Below are 16,266 nucleotides of genomic sequence, written 5' to 3'. Positions count from 1 at the left end.
ATATATATATTGATATGCAACTGAAAAATGTATGTCAAAGTGTAGAATTTAGTAGTTGTATATATCTTGAATACACTTTACACAAAATATGAAAACCTACATGTCCTTACAATGAAGCTACACATAAAGACAGTCAGGCTACAGTACATTCCTGTACTTTTGTTGCTATAGTTTTATTATTATTTACATTATTCTATTGAATGATTTGTTTTTGATAGTAACATATGGAAATGTTTGACTCTGTAAACAACAATGTTCTTAAATATACATATATAAAGCCATCTCTTAAATACAATAATGTGTTCTTTTCTTTACTTATTTTTTTCTTTTAGGTTGTCATTTTTTGAACAAACTACATTGACTTTTCAATTTAATTGACAGTGACAGTCATTTCAGAAGGTATTAATCTATCGTGCAGCAACTGGCAGACTTTATCAGACACACTTTTTGGGCCTATAAATAATTAAAACTATTTAAAATCTTAAAACTTGAGTATAACAGTCAAAATTTGTTTGCACAAAACATTTTTTTAAAGTAAAGTAACTAAAATAAATTACATGTTGCATTAGAATTTATTTATGTAATATAACAATCGCCTTAAAACCAGTGTAAATTGTGCAAAATTGGTGATTTTTTTGTTTATTATTTAGGCATTTTGGACTAGACCAGGTTTTATGATGGAGACAAGTTTATCAGTGTAGTCATGATATTGATACATTAACCCATTATATGCCGGTTTATATATTTGAAGTTTTCCATAATTTCTTCCAAAAAAACACAAAAAATTAATTATTTTCCATAAAATAAATAGTAGGGTGCTCGGGTTTCAGTGGTTATTAGAATCTTGGATATATCAAAGATTAGCAACAAAATTGATTTGATTGCATTAGTATTTTTTATGTAGTGCCAGATACTCCCTCTGGTGACCCTCGTGGCCAAAAAAGGCCACGCACACTAAAACTGCTATTAAATCACCATACATAAATTAAAAAAAATCTGAAAAAATATTGATGTATGGTGATTTAAAGGAACACTCCACCGTTTTTTCATATTAAAACATGTTATTCGGTCAAGTAAGACGAGTTGATACAGACCTCTTGCGTCTCAATACGTGCACTCAATCGGATAAAAAGGATAACTATAATGTATGGCGGAATAGCACTTGGGAGCACTTCGACTCGGCGCAGTAATATCATCACTCCTGAAAAATCTCCCCTCAGGAGTGATGATATTACTGTGCCGAGTCGAAGTGCTCTCAAGTGCTATTCCGCCATACATTATAGTTATCCTTTTTATCCGCTTAGAAAAGCGCCACGTTTTATTTTGTGTCGCCATACTTGGTCGTTTAACTACTCGTGTAGCTGTATTTAAATAGGGAAAACGTGGAGGAGTTTGGTCGCTTCTAACTGTCCATCTGTTTGGATCCTAATGAATGAACTGGGCTAAGCTAAGTGCTAGCCAAGTAGCTCCGCGCGCCAGGGCAATTGAGTGCACGCATTGAGACGCAAGAGGTCTGTATCAACTCGTCTTACTTGACTGAATAACATGTTTTAATATGAAAAAACAGTGGAGTGTTCCTTTAATAGCAGTTGTTTTGTGCGCTTTCTTTTTTGGCCACAAGGGTCACCAGAGGGTAGTAAATGCACCAATGGAGTATAAAAGACATGTAAGGGTTAATGACAATGGATTTTAAAAAAAATACTAAAAAGAAAAGTTCCTGCAAAACTTCATGCCTCAAGCTTTAACACAGCCAAAGTGATCAACAAATGAAAAAAAAAAAAAGAAGAGAAAAATGTACAAAAATGCCCGAGGAAGGCACAAGGGTTAAGCTCTTCTAGCACATTACAGCTCTGCTAAATTACAGTCAATATACTGATTATTTCACGTATGTAATTGTGCTATAAACAAACTATTTTTTTTTTCTAAAGAAGACTGACATTTAAACACAATAAATCACCCTTTACATTTCACTTCATTCAAAATCCCAGTACATGTAACTGAATATTTAACTGTACTTTTGAACCTTAAAAAACAATATATTAAAATTCAAGTGGTTTCCAGCCCAATATGGATCTTTAAATAACGTTGATAACGTGATCAGGATATTGTTCGAGCCTCTCTATGCTCTCTCTTTGATTGAAACGTATTGATTAATGTAGGGCTGCAGCGAACGATTATTTTCATTATCAATTAATCTGTTGATTATTTAAAAGATTAATCGATTAGTTGTTTGGTCAATAAAATGTATAAAAAATATCAATGACTGTTCAAATTTCTTGTTTAGTCCACAAACCAAAGAGATATTCAGTTTATTGTCATAAAGGAACAAAGAAACCAGAAATATTCACATTGAAGAAGCTGAAATCAGACAATTTGGACTTATTGTCTTTAAAAAAAACTGCTCAAACCAATTATTCAATTATCAAAAAAGTTGACGATTAACTTAATAATCGATTATTATTCGATTATCAAAATAGTTGACAATTAACCCTTGTGTACTCCTAAAAAAAATTATAACACCCATGCTCCTCAGGGGTCAAAAAATTATTACCAATTTTTTTTTTTTCACCTTTTAAGGAAACACATTGATATATAATTTTTTTAAAAATATTTTTTCATTATTGGTCCATTTAAGTCAAATATACAAAATTAGGCCTCATTTCAAGAGAAAAAAAAGTAATAAAACCTGAATATTATGCTGAAATTTTAAACCAATTCTATGAAAGTTAACCTTTATTAATCGTATGCTGAAAATGATTTGGGGTCAAAAAGGAGCCCAAGAGTACAGGAGGGTTAATTTAATAACCGATTATTGTTCGATTAATCAAATAATTGTTGCAGCTTTAGATTAACCCTTTGGAGTTTGGGGCTATTTTGTGGGTTTTTGACTCCTTTTCATTCTGCCTGTATAAACTATTTAAAAATCTTTACCATGACGTGTTGGTAACATTGTTTTCAGCACAACCTCACCTATATGACCTGATTATTGTTTTCATTTTCAATTACTGGATCAAAATTTTGAACACAAAAAACCAACTAGAAAATGACAAAAAACACATAAAACACATAAAACACAAAAAAAGACAAAAATCACACACACACACACACACACACACACACACACACACAAAAAAAACAACCCACAAAATTACAGAAACACACATAAAAAACACACCAAAAACAATTTTTTTTTTTTTTTTTACAAAAACACACATAAAAACACCCACAAAAACGCACACAAAACCCACATAAAAACAAACTAAGAAATGACAAAAAGCACACGAAAAAACAGTAAACACAGGGATTACATCAAAAATGCTAAATGAAAACTGCAAACTCTCTTTGCAGAAAAATCGCTGCAAAAGTGAAATCATGTTACTACGCTTTCGTGGACTCCAGAGGGTTAATGACTGAAGTTACTTTGGTGTTTTCGTTGATTCACAAAAATGAAAAGAGCAGAAACAGCAGTTTGGTTTTTAGCACTTTTGTCCCAGTGCGCTTGCCGTAGTTTGATATTATTCAGCACTTCACAGGTTTCAGCAGTTCTGCGTTGGACCTCATCCTTTATCACCGCTTTTCCACGCCTGATTTCTATCTATTAATTCAAGGTAAGTGTAATTGTGGTCTTCTTTGCTAATGTAATGGTTTTTGCTGTATTCATAGCACTGCTTATGGGCGGAGATAAATTATCCATCACAGCTTCGTGGGCTCGTTTTTTTATTACGTGGGTTCAGAACATTATTTGTGCCTCTATGCTTGGGAGAAGTATGGGCCCATAAAAAAGCGGGAATAAACAAATGAGTTGGTCTGAATGCCTTTAAGTGAGGAAATGTCGAGCAAGACCCACATTTAATAAAAAGGGTATTTCTAAAATGCATGAATGTTTGCTTTTACTCATATATGAGATTATTGTGCTTGGTCTTTTGGGAATATTTCAATCGCTTCAGAGGTTTAATTAAACAATGATTAATGCAATGGGAGATTGCATACAGACCCGAGTACGGATAAGTGGCTGAGGATAATGAATGAATAAATGAATAACAGCATATTGGGGAAAAACACACATTTGTATTTTTTGTCTTATAAGGATCAGCCCCAAAAGCATTCTATGTTTTTGTGTGTGTTAACAGTATGGACCTTCAAACACTTAAAGAACCTTTTCCTTCCTCAGATAGCACCTTAATGTAAAATGGGACAGTCACGTGTCTGTTAGGGAGGAAAACAATGCATCATTTTCACTTGGTAACCTAGAAACATGCTGTTTTTCCCTTCAGTAATATTTGCTATGCCTGTTTGACTTGAATCCATTAAGTAGGCACTGAAAAGCAACCAGCACTACAGAGTGTTGCAGACTGAAGCGTCCAGAATGTATTTTATGACACACAGCTGTGTAAAACATCACTTGTGACATGCTATTATTACTTACTGCTACTGATACTGGTACTGGCCTCACTTTTGGCAGTAAACACAAAGAGGAATTCATTAACCACATGATTCTGCAGTTTCCTTATGCGCTTTGAGAGTTCTACACTCTGCAACTTAAGCAAACACGTGCATCTTTTCCTAACATGCTTTTCTTTTGTCTATTTAGACAAAAGAAAAGCATGTTAGGAAAAGATCTTCACCACTTTGACAACACATGCCACACTAAAAACCAAATACTACAAATTCTAGTGTCTAAAACGTTTGACAAGATAAATCTGCCTTTGAATTAGTTAGATGGTGCTTTTCTTCGGTTTACCCAGTCAGATAGTAAGGCTGACTGGTAAACCTCAGTATTTAAAGACACTGAGGTGACTATAAAAATCATTAAAAAAAATGTGATATTAAACAAACGTATAAAGCTACGTTTGAAAAGTAAAGTAGCCAACTTACAGATAAAAAGCACTGTGGGCAATAGATCAGTGGAACAGGGGTGGGCGATAAGGCCCTAAAAGATTATCACGATATTTCAGGGTATTTTTGCGATAACAATATTCTTGACGATATTACAAAACACTGAAAAATATAGATAGATAGATAGACTTTATTTATCCCAAGCTGGGTAATTACAGTGTAGCGGCAGCATTATACACAGAGACAATGACAACACAATTAAATAAAAACAACAACCTAGGCATACTTCAAGCAATAAAATATAAAAATACAATAAAATGTAATGTAAAAATAAAGTGTCTAAAGAAGAAGTATGTATTAAGGAGTAGAATTCCAGTGCAGAATAAATATGAATATGCAGTACAAAAATGTTGGTGCTATGAAACAAATAAGGTGCAGTGAACAGTGTGCATAAAAAACACATAAAGTGCATAGACAGTATGTAATGAACCAGGCTATTATTTCTTATTGTACAGTGTGATGGCATGTGGCAGGAAAGATTTTTTATATCTGTCCCTATGACAGCAGAGCTGGAGCAGCCTGTGAGAGAAGGTGCTCTGCTGTCTTTCTACTGTGTGATGGAGAGGGTGCTGATCATTGTCCATGATGGACAGCAGATGTTTAGTGTTCTCCTCTCCACCACAGTCTCAAAAGTCTCCAGCCTGAGACCAAGTACAGAGCCAGCCTTCTTGATAATCTTATCAAGTCTGTTGGTGTTGCTGGCTCTGATGCTGCTGCCCCAACACACAGCAGCAAAGAAAATGGCGCTGTCAACAACAGACTGGTAAAAGATCTCCAACATCTTGCTGCACACATTGAAGGATCTCAGCTTCCTCAGGAAATAGAGTCTGCTCAGCCCCTTCTTGTACACAGCCTCTGTGTTAGATTTCCAGTCCAGTCTGTTGCAGATCACCACTCCGAGGTATTTGTAGTCCTCCACCACCTCCCCCCTGATCTGAAGTGGCTGTGAAAGCATCTTCTTCCTCCTGAAGTCAATCACCATCTCTCTGGTCTTGGTGACGTTCAGCTTCAGGTGATTCTGTTCGGACCAGTCTACAAATCTGTCCACCAGTGTCCTGTACTCACCCTCCTCTCCCTCTCTTATACACCCGACAACAGCTGAGTTGTCAGAAAACTTCTGCAGGTGAAATAACTCAGAGTTGTACTGAAAGTCAGTGGTGTATAAGGTGAAGAGGAAGGGAGAAAGCACAGTTCCCTGCGGAGCTCCTGTATCACTGACCACCACATCAGACAGGACACTGCCCAGACGGACAAACTGTGGCCTGCCTGTCAAGTAGTCAGTAATCCAGGAGATCCTTGAGTCGTCGACACCCATCCCCCGCAGCTTCTCACCCAACAGCAGAGGTTGAATGGTGTTGAAAGCACTGGAGAAATCAAAGAATGTGATCCTCACAGTGCCTCCTCCACCATCCAGATGCATATGGGCTCGTTGCAGCAGGTAGATGACAGCATCATTGACTCCTAAATGGGGCTGGTAGGCAAATTGCAAGGGGTCCAGAAACGTCCTCACCTGTGGCCTCAGCTGGGCCAAGACCAGTCTCTCCAGGACCTTCATCACATGAGATGTGAGGGCGACAGGTCTGTAGTCTGCTGGGTCAGATGGTCTCGACTTCTTGGGGACTGGGACCAAGCAGGAGGTCTTCCACAGCAGCGGGACTTTCTCCTGACTCAGACTCAGGTTGTACAGATGTCTTAGTACAGGAGACAACTGGCTGGCGCAGGTCTTCAGGATCCTGGGTGTGATACCATCAGGACCTGCAGCTTTAAGTTGATGTAGTCTTTCCAGCTGCCTCTTTACCTGGCCTGTAGTCACCGCTGAGGGGGGGTTGGTGCAGATGTCATCAGTGTAGGAGGAGGAGGTGGGGGGGGAGAAGGAGGGGGGCAGATGGAGAGGTGCTTCACTGGAGAGTGCTGGGGGGAGGGTAGAGCCATTCGGGACAGTATGGGTGTGAGGGGGGCAGGGGGTGTAGAAGGGGTGGCAGACGGTGAGCTAAACCTGTTAAAAAGTTGTTATACTGGTTTGCTCTGTCCAGGCTCCCTGACATCTGCCTGTCCTTCCCCTTCATCCCTGTGATGTGTTTCATTCCTGTCCACACATCCCTCACACTGTTCTGTTGGAGTTTGGCCTCCAGCTTCCTCCTGTAGGCGTCCTTGCATGTCCTCAGCATCTCCCTGAGTTCGTGCTGCACTCTCCTCTGCTCCTCTCTGTCTCCAGACATGAAAGCCCTCTTCTTCTTGTTCAGAAGTGCCTTCAGGTCACTGGTAATCCAGGGCTTGTTGTTGGACAAGCAGCGCACGGTCCGGGCTGGCACGGTGGTGTCCTCACAGAATTTGATATACTCTGTGATGCAGTCAGTCATATACATAACACAAAATAACTTTATATTCTGAATACTGAAAATATACTTTCAGTAGCTTGATATGTAACATTAGCGCAGCACATGAGACTATAGCGGGCCGCTACAGACTAGGTCATTAATGGGAAACCCTTACACCACTACGTCAAGAAGTAGGGAATGTTGCCAATATCATGATATGCATTTTTTTTACTCATAAAAAAATTATACCGGTATAATTGTGAACGATGCGATATGGCACACCCCTACAGTGGAGATAATGTTACTGTATGCTGGACAGGAAGTAAAGTGATGTGAAGATCATACAATTGATATACGTCACACTACGTTGTGCAAGTGGTCCATGGGTTGAAAGTAACTATTTATTGTTTTCTTTTGCAGATGGAAGATAATGATGGTAAACACCAAAGCTGATAATGTGACGAAAGGAAAAAGAAAATCATGGGTGAGTGGAGAGAGAAGTCCTTTTCAGTACAAGGGTTGTAGTTCCAGTTTGATCATTTACATTTAGTCATTTCGCAGCACTTTTATCCAAAGGAACTTACAGAAAAAGGGAAACAATCAAGGTATAGTACGATAACAGCAATTGAGCCAAGTTGTGCAGTGCAATTTTTTTGTTTTTAATCTGTTAATACATCAAATATTCATTTGGCTCTACAATCCACACACACATAAACCGAAACTTTAATTTTGTGTTAATTAATAAGTATTTTATGTAATATCAATGAGTCAAATGATTGTGTTTGAATTTTTCGCAGTTGTTCTAAAGGTAATGCACTGGAATTTGTAGGTATCCCACTGAAGATTTGTTTGCTGAAAAAAGGGTTTTCCATAGATTAACCACCCAGCAGGGAGTAGTAGGAAGCTTGGGGGGAATTTTTTGCTTACCTTATTGTAAATATGTAGGGAATTATTGTAAAGGAGAATAAGGGTCCTTGTGTTTTGTTTAAAATGATGCTAATTCCTGACTGATCAAAACTTTGACACATTCACTGTAAAGTTTACCCTATCCAGAAACATGTGAATGACTTGACTCAAACTTTTTGAGTCAAGTCATTCATGTAATGCTACATCAGTAGCTTAACCACACTGTCACATTGTAACTATTAGGGATGGGAATAATTAATCAATGATTGGCCATCCCAAGCAATTAATTATTATTGTATGTAGAGCGCAAAGAACAGTAGAGAAAACTCTGATTATTTCAACACCAACGCTCCTCAGGTTCACTGCGTGGATGCATTTTGGATTTTGCTCGATCAATGGCCAAATTATTAATAAAGATAAGGCGGTTTGCTGACTTTGTAAGAAGCGACTACCTTACAGTTATTTTACAAATTGGTTGGCTGTGACTCGGTTAGTAGAACGGTTGCCCACTGATTGGAAAGTCAGTGGTTTGATTTGAGTGGTTGCAACGACTAGAAAAGCGCTATATAAGTGCAGTCCATTTACCATATGCCTGAGGGGTGGAACAGTTCTTCTGTGATTCTGTTAAACATTGGGGTTTTTTGTGTTTTCTCTTTACAGCTGACGAACTTGAGCAGTCACCCAAAAATTGGACTGAATCTCAGGTTAGCACCTGGCTAAGGTCTATTGAAGTGAAGGAGCGGGACATAGACAAGTTTTATGAGGTAGAAGTAGATGGAAAAACTCTTCTCACACTGAATAAGGACTTTTTGAAGACCGAGATTGGCCTGAAACCAGGGCCTGCTCATTTTATCATTCAGAAGAGAGATGAGCTCATCAAGTCGAAGCAAAAGTCTCAAGAGAAGAAAAAGCTTACCAGTGACAAGACTGAGGACAAGAAAAACAGTGATCAGAAATCAATTCAAAGTCTTCCTTTGACAACAACTGAAGGTCCTCTTGCATGTGACAAAAAAGCTCAGGCACAATGTGTGTTGCCTTCAAAGGAAGATTGTAGACCACGGCCATTTGAACAGGAAGGGGTTGACTTCATATATGTAAAGCACAGAGTCCTGCAACCTGAATCAGGTGCTTTTAATCTGACATCTCCATGCCATGAATATAAGTCTCTATCTACAGCTGCTACACTGGATCGCACCAGACTCCAAGCTAAGTTTGCCCACGAGGTTCTTAAATTTGCAACTGGTTGTATGAACATCAGAACAAATGGCACAATACACTTTGGTGTGATGGACAGCAAGGAAGATAAAGGATATGTGCATGGTGAGATAGTTGGTATCCCTGTAAAAGAGAAAGACATTTATGTCGATGCTTTGGACTACATTGAAAGGAGTATCTCTGCCGACAGTGAGCATGTACGTCTGTGTGTGCGGCCACCAAGGTTCATTGAGGTTATGGATCGAGAAAGCACAGAAAAGAGGTATGTGGTAGAGGTTGACATTGTGCCTTCAGTAAGCATTGTTAGTAGCAAGGTGTATGCTGTTCGTCTGCCAAACTTCAAAGAGTCATCTAACAAAGTAGAATTTGAGAAAGAAGTAATTCTGCGGCGGGTGGGCTCAAAAACAGAGCCAGTGCTCGACAAAGACCTAAGTGATTTTTACCAGCGAGTCAAAGATCGGGACGCTCAAAGAGAAGAAGCAGAGAAAAATCAGTTCCTCATTGCCCCAGACTTCTGCCAAGACCTTGGAAGGAAACTCAGAATGCTAATGGCTAGTGGGAAGAAATTCATCGAAAAGGACAAATGGTTCATACTTGTCACAAACAAATTTGAACCTGACCACCTTTGCAACATTGATTGGCTGCTCAACTTGAACACATTCTGTGTGTTTGACTTTGACCCAGACTCAAAGATATCGGGTCTTTGCAGTAAATACCTTGAGCATCATGCTGCAAACATGCATTCGCTGCAAAGCTATATGAAATCCGGGGACACGACCATCAAAGAATTCGAAAGCCACTTGCATCTGTTTGATCTAACTAGTTGGATCTTTTGTAATGGCCGTACTGACTTCAAGGGAAATGAGCCTCCGTGTGATGAGATGAAATGGATCAAGACAAAAATGACTTTACTGTGGGAATCTGTGTCTTTGATCTGTAAACAAATCTTGCCAAAAGGGACTTTTCAAGTCATTTTTCTTCTTACATCACCAGTTGAGAAACCACTCTTGCACACATTCAATATGTTTTTCACAGGCATGGGAGGTCATGAAGACATCATCTGCATCTGTGAATCTCAAAACAACTTCCAGAAGTGGCAGAGCTTTGCAGAGGGGTCATGTGGACCAGAAACCGTGAACAATTCCAGTGTTGTTGGCATGAAAATGAGTCATGTAAATTCAACTCTGCAGCAAATACAACCTGTAAACGCATGTGCCAGCAAAAACTTGCCAGTGTTTGTGAAAGGGACATGTCTTCTTGAAACACAGGAAGAGGAACAGCTTTTTACCTTGGAGATTCTGACAGTTGACCATTGTAATGAAACAAGCAAAGACTTCATCGATGAGGAGAAAGCAACCATTGAAAAGCAGTTCTACCGTGGTGGGAGAGTAAGCTGGTTGAATTTTTGGCTTGCTGAACACAAGTATGTTGGAGACGTCATTGAAAGAGATGCTTATCAAGATGTTTCCAAGCTTCTCTCTGACACTTTGAAATGGAATTCCGATCAAACTCCGGTGAACAGTATAAACATCTACCATCATCCAGGAAGTGGTGGAAGCACTGTGGCAAGACAAGTGCTGTGGAACAACAGGAAAGATCTAAGGTGTGCAGTTGTGAAGCCGTCATACTCAGCTGCTATTGTCGCACAACATGCAGTGGAACTAAGAGAATATGAAGAAGACCCACAGAAATGCCTCCCTGTGCTTCTCCTCATTGAAGACTCAGACAAAGAATATCTCGATGATCTCAAGAACGAACTAGAGGTTGCCATTAACACCAAAAAAATCCAATATGGAACTCTGTGTTTCATTTTGTTGACCTGCAGACGATCCCATGATCCAGAGAGAAGATGCAAGGAGTCTCCATTACAGAATGTGTCTGTCACTCACAAACTGTCCGATCAAGAGAGGAGAAAGTTTGCTGGAAAACGAGAGGCACTTGAAGAACGATATGAGGCTGAATTCATCCTGACATTTGTTCTGATGAGTGAAGGATTCGATGAGAAATATGTTCAACAGTTTGTGGAACATTTGCTCCAAGGCATTGACCGTCAGTCTCTTGTCACTCGCCTCATTCAATACGTGGCACTGCTGAACACGTATGTTCAAAACTCCTTCATCTCTCAGTCCCATTGTGAAGCCTTCCTTGCTTTAACCATTTACATGGAAAGGTTTCGTCAGCATGACTTTGAGAAATCACTCAGTGATCAGGCTAAACTAGTCTTCTTGCACCTCAGAGATGACAAGACGCACATTGAATCAATCAGAATCATCCACCCACTCGTTGCAAAGGAAATTCTCCAACAACTTTTGGGAAACCAAGAGACCCAAAGCAGTTTGGCACTGAAATTGCTCTGTGAGAATGTGCTTTTTGAACACAGATTTGGAAGAGAAGACTATCTCTCATTTCTGAGAGCCCTTTTCATAAGGCGATCCAGAATAAACAAAGGTGACAAAAAAGACAGTCTTTTCTCCCCTCTGATTGAGCATGTGTGCGAAAAGGAGAAAAGTCCGGACAAAGCAATGAAGTTACTCGAGGAAGCATTTCACCATTTCCATGAAGATCCATTCTTTGCGCAACAACTTGCTCGTCTTCATTACACTTATGAGAAGTTTGAAGATGCAAAGTACTGGGCTGAGACAGCTGCTAGACAGCAGCCCAACAACTCGTACATACTGGACACAAAAGGCCAGGTGTACAGAAAATGGTTCCAAGCTAAATGCAAAGCTTTGGAAAATGTATCAAAGACAGCCCAAAATACATCAGATGCCATGGAGACTGCACTGAAAGCCATTGAGTGCTTTCAAGCATGTGAGAAAGCAGCTGATGCAGATATGGAACACCATAACAGTTCAGGGTTTTTTTCTGAAGTCGAGGTTGGATGCAACCTGCTCAAACTGATCTCTTCATTGGAAGTGTTTGCAAACAGAACCAATGGCCATTCAGAGTGTGTGAAGTACCTGTTAACAGATTACATTCCTGAGGATGTAAAAGATGCATGGGAACCATTTCATGAAAGGGTGAAAAAACTTCATCAGACAATGCAAGATGCTTTGGAATGGATTTCAGAAGACCTTAGTTACTTCCAAACAGACATTGGTGCTGATGACGAAGAAGCACCTGAAAGTCCTGAGGAGAAGATAAGCCATCCACTGATGTGGCTGGCAAAAAAATCTTCAGAGTATGGGAAGTACTTCAGTGAAACATATTCCACTGCACTTCAAGGGCAGTCAATCCCAGCCAATCTGACTCCTTTCCAAAAACGCATGATCATCTATCATCTTGGCGGGGGTAACATAACATCCATCCTCTCCAAGCTTTCTGACCAGAGGGATGCAGTACGCCTTCTAGAGACCATCCTTTCTCTCTACCCCAGCAATCCCAAAAAGGCCAAATTTGGTCAAAGAGATATTGTCAATTACATAATGGCCCACCTGACTCTGAACTGCCTGTCACCACAGAATCAAAAGGTAGCTCCTCTGAAAGATCTACAGGTACTCTGTCACCAGTTCCCATCTGACAAAAGGAAATGTTTACCAAATGCCTTGTTCTTGCTTACCCTGATGTTCTGGCCAGATGATCATGACACAAACCCTGACAAAGAAAGCAAATATGAAATTGTGCAATCAGCTGTTGAACACCTGGAAAAGGGCTACTGGACCAAGAGGAAGGACATTCCCCAGCGGAGGAGAAGGCTTTACACCCATTTTTTCCTGGGAAGTGGGAATGGATTGGATAAATTTGTCCACAAGAAAAAGTTTGAAAAAGTCACAAAAGTGTCCTCAGTCTCTGAGAAGCGCATGAAGTGGTTCACGGGTGATGCATGGAAAAAGCCTGAGATTGCTACGATGCTGAAACAAGTGTCTGGATGGACTGAAGATGGAGTGGTGTACCTTGATGGCCCTCGCAAGAAGAAGTTCAATGTCCTGCCTCTTCATGTACCTTCAGTGCCTCACAGTAATGAACACATCACGTTCTACCTTGGGTTCACATACAGAGGCCCCGTTGCCTGCAACATCGTTGTGAAAAAATAGTTTTCTCCACACAATGATCCCGTCACATACGGCTGGATTTTGACTTTCTGAAGTGTGGGCCTATTGTCCACCCCAATACCAGGAAACAAGAACAGATTAGAAAAAGAGGAAATGTCAATTCAAAACACACAAAGCTTCTTAAGTGAAGCACGTGGTATTTCATTGCATTGTTCTGTAAGATGTAAGATAGTTTGGTAAAAAAAACTTTGCACTTTCTTTTTCTATACTCATATGCATATGTGAATGTGTCTAAAACATTGAGAACCATTTTTTGTGTACATATGGACATGGACTATGACAGGATTCACTCTTGTGCCCAGAGTAATAACAATGTAGCTGAATTTGCTACTTTATAGCTCAGTGTTTCTCAGAGAGGAACATTGAGTTCATGCATAGACCTATAGGTAATGTCACTCATGAGGACCAATTCTTTGACCTTCGGCGCTTCACTGATCTGGCAAAACCGGATTTTCTATCCTCTCCGTTGATGACTCCCTGTCATCATTATCATTGGTCAACCAGCTCACCTGAATTAGCGTCTCTGGATTATACATTCTACCTGCTCTGCGAGCTCTAGGACTACCGGGATAGCCTCACCGGCGCAACAGCATTGGTCTGGCTTCTGGATCAACGCTGACATTTCTGCCAGTCTCATCGCCTCCACAAGCCTATCTGTTTGTCCCACAGTGACTCTCCTGTTCCGGTTTTGGTCAGCCCCGCCGGATGCAAACAAACTTTCTGAAACTTAACTGTGACAATTCAGACGTCATGAAAACCACAGACAACTTCAGCCTCATCATTGACAACTCCACTCTGTCCCTGTCCCCCCACATCCACAACCTTGGAGTCATCTTCGACAGCAACCTCTCTTTTGAGCACTACATCACCCAAACCACCAGAACTGCCTTTTTCCACCTGAAGAACATTGCCTATCTCCGTCCATCACTCTCCTTCCCTGCCGCAGAAACACTGATCCACACCTTTATCACCTCCAGACTAGACTACTGTAACAGCATTTTGTATGGCATTCCCTCCAAATTACTCAACAAACTCCAGTATATCCAGAACTCTGCCGCTCCCCCTCCCATGACCACATAACCCCTGTCCTCCAGAAACTCCACTGGTTACCAATCCAACAACGCATCCACTTAAAAATCCTCCTATGTCTAGTATCTAGTGTTTTTCAGATTATTTGTAGATCCAGTTCGGATGGACTGGAGTTCACACTTGGCATCAAATGCATTTCAAATGCATCTCAAATGATTATTTGTGCCTGGATTTTGATAACTGGATCACATTTGGTGTAATCCTTTGAAACAGCTTAACAGAAACAAACAACAACACAAAAAGTATGATGGCTGTTTGGTGACAATAATGTGATGTGTTACTTCTAGTGGATCATGATAGCTTATGCTCAGTCTTCTTTATTTTTCAAGATACAGTGAAGAAAACAATGGAACCAAATGCATATACTTTCATGGGAGTTGTTCAAGTTTTTTCACAATAAATGTAACAGCTAAACAGCAACAATGTGTACAATTGGAGAAGGATATATATATATATATATATATATATATAGTTGTTCAAGTTTTTTCACAATAAATGTATTAACAGCTAAACAGCAACAATGTGTACAATTGGAGAAGGATATATATATATATATATATATATATATATATATATATAGATATGCAACTGAAAAATGTACGTCAAAGTGTAGAATTTAGTAGTTGTGTCTTGAATACACTTTACACAAAATATGAAAACCTACATGTCCTTACAATGAAGCTACACATAAAGACAGTCAGGCTACAGTACATTCCTGTACTTTGTTGCTATAGTTTTATTATTATTTACATTATTCTATTGAATGATTTGTTTTTGATAGTAACATATGGAAATGTTTGACTCTGTAAACAACATGTTCTTAAATATACATATATAAAGGCATGTCTTAAATACAATAATGTCTTCTTTTCTTTTCTTATTTTTTTCTTTTATGTTGTCATTCCTTGAACAAACTATAATGACTTTTCAATTTAATTGACAGTGACCGTCAATTCAGAAGATATTCATTTATAGTGCAGCAACTGGCAGACTTTATTAGACACACTTTTTGGGCCTATAAATAATTAAAACAATTAAAAACCTTAAAACCGTATTTTTTAACAGTCAAAATGTGTTTGCACAAAACATTTTTTTTAAAAGTAAAGTAACTAATAAAACACTACATGTCGCATTAGAATTTATTAACGTATTATAACAATCTTATAACAATCGCCTTAAAACCAGTGTAAATTGTGCAAAATGGGTGATTGTTTATCATTTAGGCATTTGGGACTAGACCAAGTTTTATGATGGAGATAAGTTTGTCAGGGTAGTCATGATATTAATACATATAAAAAAAATTCTGGGATATTTCATAATTTAAAGTGAATAGGCAACTGTTTAGACATGTTAAGACAATAATAAAAATGTTCATCAAGCTAATGATTGTGGTTTTGGAAGTGATTGAATAAACCAGAATTTTATGTGCCAGTCTACCCAAGTGCCTCAGTTTAATTAGTGTGTTGTCATAAGATATACAGGTGTTCACATCAAGTGTGTTTTTTTTACTTCAAATTGTTATAATTAGCTCATGACACATAGTATGTCAGCATACTGTAGCTACTTAAAAAAAAATATTAGGACTTGATAATCAGTAGAGGTAGATAAAAGTGTTTAGCATGTTATGCGTTCATTGAAACGCCTGATAAATAAATTTACCATGTTATGCGTTCATTGAAACGCCTGATAAATAAATAAAAGTGCAATAATCAGTGGTGGAAGAAGTATTCAGATCCCTTACTCAAGTAAAAGTACTAATACCACACTGTGAAATTACTCCACTACAAGTA

General features: G+C 38.9%; 1 protein-coding gene across 1 annotated transcript; it reads left to right on the top strand.

Moving 5' to 3' along the window:
- Nucleotides 1–3,514: 3,514 nt before the first annotated feature.
- Nucleotides 3,515–13,591, top strand: LOC131984061 (sterile alpha motif domain-containing protein 9-like). The gene is made up of 3 exons (XM_059348929.1): nt 3,515–3,608; nt 7,635–7,698; nt 8,781–13,591. The coding sequence occupies exons 2-3, from the start codon at nt 7,695–7,697 to the stop codon at nt 13,367–13,369; spliced, it is 4,593 nt and encodes a 1,530-aa protein (XP_059204912.1). The 5' UTR covers nt 3,515–3,608; nt 7,635–7,694; the 3' UTR covers nt 13,370–13,591.
- Nucleotides 13,592–16,266: the final 2,675 nt, after the last annotated feature.

The sequence above is a fragment of the Centropristis striata genome, chromosome 13 (genome assembly GCF_030273125.1).
Source record: "Centropristis striata isolate RG_2023a ecotype Rhode Island chromosome 13, C.striata_1.0, whole genome shotgun sequence".
Taxonomy (NCBI): Eukaryota; Metazoa; Chordata; class Actinopteri; order Perciformes; family Serranidae; genus Centropristis; species Centropristis striata.
Note: the sequence above shows the minus strand (reverse complement) of the source record. Positions and strands in the feature narration are given on the sequence as shown.